This window comes from Penaeus vannamei, chromosome 17, assembly GCF_042767895.1.
Source record: "Penaeus vannamei isolate JL-2024 chromosome 17, ASM4276789v1, whole genome shotgun sequence".
NCBI classification, from domain to species: domain Eukaryota; kingdom Metazoa; phylum Arthropoda; class Malacostraca; order Decapoda; family Penaeidae; genus Penaeus; species Penaeus vannamei.
Window position 1 is genome coordinate 21,754,780 of NC_091565.1, and position 10,000 is coordinate 21,764,779.

The 10,000-nt window shown below is 41.4% G+C and overlaps 1 protein-coding gene across 1 annotated transcript in view; it reads left to right on the forward strand.

Annotated features, from left to right (window-relative positions):
- LOC113802012 (myosin heavy chain, muscle) overlaps positions 1–6,727 on the forward strand; it is a 60,214-nt gene extending 53,487 nt beyond the window's left edge. Inside the window, exons 15-22 of the mRNA XM_070132070.1 lie at positions 86–203; positions 1,058–1,531; positions 1,762–2,648; positions 3,478–3,556; positions 3,942–4,187; positions 4,462–5,249; positions 5,365–5,818; positions 6,024–6,727. Of these exons, the coding sequence (XP_069988171.1) occupies positions 86–203; positions 1,058–1,531; positions 1,762–2,648; positions 3,478–3,556; positions 3,942–4,187; positions 4,462–5,249; positions 5,365–5,818; positions 6,024–6,536 (3,559 nt within the window). The 3' untranslated portion in view covers positions 6,537–6,727. The remainder of the gene's footprint in view (positions 1–85; positions 204–1,057; positions 1,532–1,761; positions 2,649–3,477; positions 3,557–3,941; positions 4,188–4,461; positions 5,250–5,364; positions 5,819–6,023) is intronic.
- The last annotated feature ends 3,273 nt before the right edge of the window (positions 6,728–10,000 follow it).

Here is a 10,000-nt window from a genome sequence, read left to right on the forward strand (position 1 = left end):
TTACATATTCAGCACCTTGTGAGGAACATGCGATGAAAGGTGTATTCCCAACTTTTTTTTTCATTCATGCTCCTCCTCCTCTTAGTTACAATATCCTGGCTGCTAAGGAGATGAACGAAGCTAAGGACGATAAGAATTGTGCTAAGGCGTGCTTCGATAAGGTCGGCCTCGACGCTGAACTTTACCGCACTGGCAACACCAAGGTCTTGGAAGATATCATTATGATCTTTGGCTCGTATTTGGATTATGACCGATCGCTTGTTCCGACCCACCCCCTCCACTTCCCTCCCAAGAGTCTGATCCACCCCTCGACCCTCCTTGAAGTGACTTTCCTGGTTGTGGAAGCCCTTTCTGGCACCGAGACACTGAGCTATCCAACCCCTCCCTGAACATGACCTCTGACAACCCTCTTTGCTTTTTATTTGGCCATGTGATCATGAATCCCACATTTCGGCCTGAGTATTTGAAACATATTGATATGTAAGATTCCAATGTGTAACAAATCTGTGTAGTGTATTTATCACATTGATCCTCCCTTTGTTCTTCCTACCCTTTGTTAATTTCCAACTATATATTAACCAGCTCGCCTTTTCAAGAAATCCCTTAACTAAGTTTGTCATTTTCGGTTTTGATTTTCAAGACAAAAACAGGACAATTGCTGACAGAATATCCCATCGACATGCACATTTTTTCGGTTGTCCGAGAATAATATTGAATATGTAAAATTAACATAACATCTTGATTGAGTAGACAAAGCCGAAATCTTTTCAGAAGGAATATTTTGCAACGGAGACGGAAATTATCCCTTTGTAAATCAGAGATAGTGATTTCTGGCACTTGTCTGTTCTTTCAAACACAAGGTTTTATTTTGTTCGGTAACAGTCCCTACAACCCGCTTCATCCTCTCTGAATGACAACGAGAAACATATTCTAATTATAACTATACTCTAATTACCCGGAATATCACACTATTTTCTTTTTATTTTAAGCGTATAAACCTCCCTTTCTTGCACGATTATCTTCTCTTTCCTGTCTCTCATCCCGTATTCTCTCGCAGGTGTTCTTCCGAGCCGGTGCCTTGGGTACGCTTGAGGAGATCCGAGATGATCGGGTGACTCTGCTTATGACGTGGCTCCAGGCGTGGATTCGTGGATTCCAGAGTCGCAAGAACTACGCCAAGATGCAAGCCCAACGAGTTGCTCTACTGACTGTACAAAGGAACATAAGGAAATACATGAAGATGCGCTGCTGGCTCTGGTACGAGCTGTGGATCAAGCTGAAGCCGAAGCTTAATGTAACTCGCGTCGAGGACGAACTGGAAAAATTAGAGCAGACTGCCGAAAAAGCTGAAGCAGAGTATGAAAAAGAGGTTAAGCTTCGTGAACAACTAGAGAAGCAGAATGCTGCGCTTCTGAACGAAAGAAATGACCTGCTTAGCGCTGTGGAATCATGCAAGGGTGGCATGACTGACTTCCTTGACAAGCAAGCCAAGCTGCAAGCACAGAAGGCTGAGCTTGAGGGTCAGCTTAATGTAAGTTTCCTCGTGCATTAATCTTGTTTTGAAAATAACAATAACATCTATTCTTATCTATAGTTGATTCTTCATGTTGCTTCATGATAACCCAAAAAGATTGGACACTACTTCATATAATGAAAAAAGGTACCTTTATTTTCTTCCTCCTCTTCTTGCAATTTTGTTATTTCTTTAGATATCGAAAAAAAATCAACTTATTTGAACAAGATACTCTTTTTTGACATTAGGAAACGTTGGAGCGCCTTGCTAAAGAGGAAGAGGCTAAGAACCAACTCGGTAATGGAAAGAAGAAATGCGAACAAGAAATCGATAGTCTGAAGAAAGATCTTGAGGATTTCGAGCTTACTATCCAAAAAGGTGAGCAAGACAAGATTACCAAAGATCAGCAAATCCAGAATCTGAATGAGGAGATTGCACACCAAGAGGAACTCATTTCGAAGGTCAACAAAGAAAAGAAGCACCTTCAAGAATGCAATCTGAAGACTGCTGAAGATCTTCAGGGCATTGAGGACAAGTGCAATCACCTCAACAAAATCAAGAGCAAACTGGAGGCGACGCTTGATGAACTGGAGGATTCCCTTGAACGCGAGAAGAAGCTTCGCAACGAAGTAGAAAAGGCTAAAAGGAAGGTCGAGGGTGACCTGAAGCTGACTCAGGAGGCGGTCACCGATCTGGAGCGGAACCACAAGGAGTTAGAGATGGCAGTCGAGCGCAAGGAGAAGGAGATCGCAGCTGTCTCTGGCAAGATCGAGGAAGAACAAGCGCTCGTTCACAGAGACCAGAGGCAGGTAAAGGAACTGCAGGCACGCCTAGAAGAACTCGAAGAAGAAGTCGAGCACGAGCGGCAGTCCCGAGCCAAGGCCGAGAAGGCTAAGAATCTTCTGACTCGGGAGCTGGCAGAACTGGGCGAGCGCCTGGACGAAGCCGGAGGAGCGACGGCCTGCCAGATCGAACTCAACAAGAAACGCGAGAGTGAGCTGTGCAAGATACGCCGTGACATCGAGGAAGCCAACCTCCAGCACGAAGCGGCTCTCGTTGTGCTTCGGAAAAAGCATAATGATAGCGTTGCCGAGCTGTCGGAGCAGATCGATTACATCAACAAAATGAAAGCCAGGTACGATGCAAATCAAACTAAAGAATCGAAAGCACATAGGAATAATACCTATAATATTAATCGTCATTTTTATTACTTATTGTTCTTGTTGATATTGATTTGTTATCGTTATCTTTATCATTATCAACCTAATCATCATTTTTGGTATCAATATCATGATTTTGTCATATATTTCATCTTTATCAGTTTCATGTTTATTGTTATTGATGTACATTTATGTTTTAGTAGCAGTACTAGCATTAGTAGTATCGTCGTTGCTGTTGTTGTTATTGCTATTTTTTATCATTATTATTACTATTAGTATCATAATTATTATCATTACTACTTCAGTTATTATCATTATTATTATTATCATAACTATAATTATCCTTTACATAATTACATAATTTTCCTTGTGATTTTTCTTCCTATTATCATTATTGCTGTCATTAATATTATTTCCTTATCATATCTTTATTACTATTAGGTTTCTTAGTATAAGTACCAACAACAACTACTGCAACAAGAACAACTGCTACTAGTACTACAATTACAACAACTGCTGCTACTACTACTACTTCTACCACTACAACTACTACTACTACTATTACAACTGCTGGTGCTGCTGCTGTTACTGTTACTACTATTACTACTATTACAACTGCTGCTGCTCCTTATACTAATGCTACTACTATTAGTACTACTATTACTACCAGTGCTACTACCATTACTACTAGCTCTACCACTAATAGTATTATCATAATCATCGTCATTTGTGCTGTTAATATCATTACATATAGTAAATTACGAAATAAGGTGCCTGTCAGTAAGTGCTTCTTCCATGACACAGGGCTGAGAAGGACAGAGAGGCGATGAAACGAGATGCCGACGACTCAAGGGCTTCCATGGATGCTCTTGCCCGCGATAAGGTAAGAGAGACAAAGCTCACATATCACACACACACACACACACACATACACATACACACACACACACACACACACACACACACACACACACACACACACACACACACACACACACACACACACACACACACACACACACACACACACACACACATGAATGTGTGTGTGTACCTTATTATTTGTATGTGTATTTGTAATTATGTTAGATATCCTTCTGCATATCCTATCCATATATGTACAAGGACACCCAGACGAATCTGTATGTGGATAGGTTTTATCCTAAAGTTATGCTGTGTACAAAAGCCGAGGTTTTATCTAAAAGTATGATTATGAGTGGTAAGAATTAGTTTCGAAAGAAGTCTTACCTTCTCAACGCGATTCCCAGACGGTCGCGGAGAAAACCACCAAGCAGCTACAGCATCAGCTCGACGAGATCAACTCTAAGCTGGATGAAGTCAACCGAACCCTCAACGACTACGACGCCACCAAGAAGAAACTCGCCGTAGAGAACGCCGACCTTCTGCGCCAGCTGGAAGAGGCCGAAAACCAAGTCAGTCAGCTGTCCAGGCTCAAGCTTTCTCTTACCAATCAGCTTGACGACACGAGAAAGCTCGCTGATGAAGAGAGCAGGGTGAGTCGTGGTGGGCGTATGTATGAGGAAATAAAGGTTGGACAAAATCAATGATAATAAGAAAATGAAAAGCTTATTCATATTATTAAATACACAATTATACATATTTACAATAATTGTTTTAGTGTTACAATCACTATCATTTTTATAATTATAATAATTGCAATTATTATCACTACAAAAATTATTATCACTGATATTATAATTAATACGATCATTACAATTGTTCATGAAATTTTGTCTATTAACACTGAGCATCGTTCTTCACCCTCAGGGGCGCGCGACTCTCCTCGGAAAGCTACGCAGTCTGGAACACGACATTGACGCCCTTCGCGAGCAACTGGACGAAGAGTGTGAGGCAAAGGGAGACGTGCAGCGCATGTTGTCCAAGGCTAATGCCGAAGCTCTCATGTGGCGCTCCAAGTACGAGTCCGAGGGCATCGCCCGCGCGGAAGAACTCGAGGCTGCTCGCGTGAAGCTTGCTGCCCGTCTCGAGGAAGCTGAAGCGCAAATTGATTCTCTGAATGTTCGCAATCTTCATCTTGAGAAAACCAAGGTAAGGGCTTCGGCTGAGCTAGAAGACCTTCAGGCAGCAGCTGAACGCGCGCAAGCATTGGCAAGCGCTGCCGAGAAGAAGCAAAGGAACTTTGATAAAATCCTTTCCGAGTGGAAGTTGAAGGTTGAAGACTTAGGCGCCGAACTCGATGCCTCTCAGAAGGAATGCCGCAACTACTCCACCGAATACTTCCGTCTGAATGCTGCGTACGAGGAGAACATTCAGCAGCTGGACAGCATTCGTCGCGAAAACAAGAACCTTAGCGATGAAATCAAAGACTTGATGGATCAGCTGGGTGAAGGCGGCCGTGCCTACCACGAAGCTCAGAAGAATGCTAAGCGTCAGGAGATTGAAAAGGAAGAACTACAAGCCGCTCTTGAGGAAGCTGAGGCTGCTCTGGAACAGGAGGAGAACAAGGTGCTTCGTGTGCAGCTCGAGCTTAGCCAGGTCAGGCAGGAGGTTGACAGGCGTATTCAGGAGAAGGAGGAAGAGTTTGAGAACACTCGGTATGTAATACAACAAAATAGAGGTCTTCATTCGAAGCTTTGACTTGGGATATGAAAATATGTTTATAACGTTCTTCAGTAATGAAAAATAGTTTACTGATTCATTCCTTTTCAGCAAGTGTCATCAGCGTGCCATTGACTCAATGCAAGCTTCTCTGGAAGTTGAAGCCAAAGGAAAAGCAGAGGCTCTTCGCATAAAGAAGAAGCTGGAGTCTGACATCAACGAGCTGGAGATTGCCCTCGACCACGCCAACAAGGCCAACTCCGACCTCCAGAAGCACTACAAGAAGATCCAGGAAGAGATAAAGGACATGGAGGCTCGTGTCAAGGAGGAACAGCGGCTTGCTGCTGAATACCGGGAGCAGTACGGCATCGCCGAACGCCGCGCTAACGCCCTCCACGCTGAGCTGGAGGAGTCGCGTGCTCTCCTCGAGCAATCCGACCGTGGCCGTCGTCATGCCGAGGGTGAGCTTGCTGAGGCTCGCGAAACAGTCAGCAATCTCACCAGTACGAACAGTGCTCTTGCAGGTTCAAAGAGGAAGCTTGAGGGCGAGATGCAAGCCATGCAGGTAGTTGGCGAACAAAACATTCTCTTCATTTGTTCTACATTTTATTTGTTGTGTATCTGTTTAACTAAACATTGTCACATTGCATTGTGTTTCTACATATTTATATATATTTATATCTTCTCATACACATATATAAACATGTGAACATATATTCTGTACATTGTAGAATATTTTTTTCTTCAAAAACCTATATTCTCTATTTCAGGCTGATCTCGAGGAGATGCTAAGCGAGGCCAAGAACTCCGAGGAGAAGGCTAAGAAGGCCATGCTTGATGCCGCTCGTCTGGCGGATGAACTTCGCTCAGAGCAAGAGCATGCCCAAAACCAGGAGAAGATGCGCAAGGGTCTCGAAGTGACACTGAAGGAGCTCCAGACTCGCCTTGAGGAGGCTGAGATCAACGCCATGAAGACGGGAAAGAAGGCCATCAGTAGCCTTGAGGCCCGAACTCGTGAGCTCGAGTCTTCCCTGGACGATGAGGCTCGCCGCCACGCCGACGCCCAGAAGAACCTGAGGAAGTGCGAGAGGCGCATCAAGGAGCTCAGCTTCCAGTCCGACGAGGACAAGAAGAACCACGAGAGGATGCAGGACCTGGTGGACAAGCTCCAGCAGAAGATCAAGACCTACAAGCGCCAGATCGAGGAGGCCGAGGAGATCGCCGCCCTCAACCTGGCCAAGTTCCGCAAGGCCCAGCAGGAGCTGGAGGAGGCTGAAGCTTAAACACAATTCAAAACTTGTGGAAGATTAGTTTATGATGGTGTATTTTACCGCAGCTCTCAATTGATTTTTAGTAATTGTACATGGAATAGATTTCCTGGAAATTAATTGATACAAACTGGGTTATTATAGAAAAAGTCCACAATATGATTTGCTTATAATGCTAAATCCAAATAGAATATTAGACAAGCAGATTTCGTTTCTTCTTTTACCTTGAATTATGTTTACTTTCTTGTGCGCGCGCACACACACACACACACACACACACGCACACACACACACACATATATATATATATATATATATATATATATATATATATATATATATATATATATATATATACATATATATATACATATATATATATATATATATATATATATATATATATATATATATATATATATATACATTTATGGTAGAAAAATCCACTATGAACAATGAAATCGAAGACGATTCCGAAACTGTTGTCTCACTTACTTCAATAAATTTTGTTTGCACTGTGCTTTGTTTTTATTACCATAAGTATCAACACGGTATCATGTTTTTCCATCCATCCATATATCATATCATATTATATATATATATATATATATATATATATATATATATATATATATATATGTGTGTGTGTGTGTGTGTGTGTGTGTGTGTGTGTGTGTGTGTGTGTGTGTGTGTGTATGTGTGTATGTGTGTGTGTGTGTGGTTCTAGGACTAGAACACTAGAACCCAAAGGGCCCTCAGTCCGCGGCTCTCAGACCGCCGCGCCGATGTCCTGTTCGGGCTGAGCTGCGGATTCCGGGTCGAATCGGAATGCAGTTCGCTGACCTCTGGTCGATCGACCTTAGTTCAACTTACGAACCTTTGGTTTTTGTTCCTTTTAAGTGACTAGGCACCTGTCGTGTGCCCTTTTTATGTGGCTTATATGCCAATATCCATCGATGTTTGTCAGAGAGTGTGATTGGTTAAATATAAATAACTAGTGTGTGTTAATGAATATTTCTGGAAACTAAGTAAGCCGTTTGATTTCTTCAAATAAGTGATAAAAAATATGTAATATCAGTTATCTCTGACTTTGTAGTGGGGTATTCTTCAAATGCGATATCCTGGAATGGTTTGTTTCTCGAAATGGCAACACCGATGGTGAGATGCGGCACTTTATACATAGCGAGTATCTACTATTGCTGCATATTTCTTAAAACGCGAAAAAGTTTCATGCTTTCAACATCTATGCATGGCAAGTAAATCAGCAAAAAATTCCTGTAAAATCCCTGACTGTACCAGCTAGTAGCGACTAATGGAATTAATGAAGTGATTGATGTTTTTTTCCAAACTCAAACACTTTTTGAATACACAGAAATAATGCTATATTACATTCTTTAGCAGAGAACATGAACTAAGCACAAAATCGCAGTGAGGCTGCAGTGTATATATAGATGGGTTAACACTGTGTGTGCACCATCTATGGGAATCCGGTCATAACTGGTGATGAGTTACGAAAGAGTATGTAAGCTATAAGTCTTCTTTAAGAAGACGCACCCATATTCAAACAGCTGAACGAGAAAATACATGTTTGCTAGTTTCAACTCAAGCAACTACTAGCTGGGTGGTTCCAAGGAGGGTGAATTCAAGAACCAAGAACCGACTCCCAAATTCCCAATACATGTGCTGTATGTCCAAGTCTATATAAGTACTTATATAGACCTTGCTGTATGTCTTGTTCACTCTAATAAAAGGGAAAATTCTCATTTTCAACGGTTATTAGTCATATTTTTCTTTCTTTTTGTCAGTGCAATGTAATACCGTAGAGTGTAAGTTTAGATGAAATTAACATATGAAACCTTTACATCAAAATCATTTATATATATATATAATTTTAGAAATAATAATTTCCGGGAGTACAAAAAGCTTGTTTGTTCATCCAGAAATTGAGTAGTTTAGAGGAAATTTCTTGGATATAAATAACACAAAATCGCATTTTTTTTTTTTATGCCAATGAATATTGAAAGATGGAATAATGCATTTAATTCCTGAATATCTATTTCGCGGCTAATCCTAACATGTGCTAAATAAAAAAAAGGAAGTGTCCAATGGTCTAAGACATCTCGGCATGGGAAATCCGACGTCAAACCGAGGTTACCAAGCTTACACCTTTTCGGGATGGACACATGGCAAGCTGAAATCGCAAATGAAATCGCTACAATGGGGTGAAGGAAAGTAACTTCTCTAACAGTATTATATTCAGAGCTGCGCATCTCCCAGACGGTGGTATACAGGGAGTAAGATGGGAGGGCGAGGGCATCGTTAACGATTGCCCTCGCTCACCAATGCAGCTAGAATTCATGAAGACCTTCAGCTCCTGGCAACAGGCCGCACGGAGAAGAAAACGACTTCATGCAGATGGGATACATCACAGAACGTCATCGAAGAAAGGTTGAACAACGACATCGCTAACATCGCCTCCAGCTCGCCCTGCAGTATGTAGAGAAAGATCTAGATTACTGGGGAAGGGAAATAAGGACAGAAAAAAATAAACAGAAAGCTGCATTTTGCGATATAGATATTTGTTTATACATAATAATGCGCGATACGTCATATTTATGGTCGGATTCTATGCCATTTACTTTCACATACGACAGACGAATTATTTATGAAACGGCGAGGAGTGGCTACCTGTGATATGTGGGGATGGATCTCCCTGCATACGTATTTTAGACAAATGTATCGAATTGTTAGAAAAAATGTTCCTCCCATCAGTACGCTGTTATGCCTTAGCCCTTCCCAGACACAATAATATTTGTGATGGATAACTGCCCAACACAAATGTCTATGGCAGTCCCGAAGTGGTTCCATGACTAGCACCTCCTGGAGGCCCTTCGATGGTCAAGCAAGGCATGTGACAAAGGCGATGAAAAATGTTTGGGTGAATATAGTCAAATGTTTAGGAAACGGCAAGAGAAACAACCTCCCAACATTTAATAGATCATTCTAAGAGGGAATGGGAAGTGTTAGGGGGGAGATCGAGACGTTGCATGACCACGTCACCTCTGCCTCGGAGATTAGACACCGTTTGAATAACAATGCATTTTCCTATTGTACGCATGACTGGCCCCAGTGTTGTCTTGCTTTTCTACAGTTCTTACCATTTTTCTTTAAAAATTAAGCGATAGTTAAAATATCTCCAAAATTAATAAACATCCCCAATTAGTCGACTCACTGAAGCCCCCATCCTTTAGGGAGATAAAAGTAAAGCAGATATATAAATACATACATACATACATACATACATACATACATACATATATATATATATATATATATATATATATATATATATATTAGTTGTCAACTACATACTATGTCATTTTGCGCAGGAAAGGGTTCAAAATGTGTATGAAATATGACTGCAGTTCTTTCACTCAACATAAACAAACATTGATGAGATATGGGTGCATTCACATAAA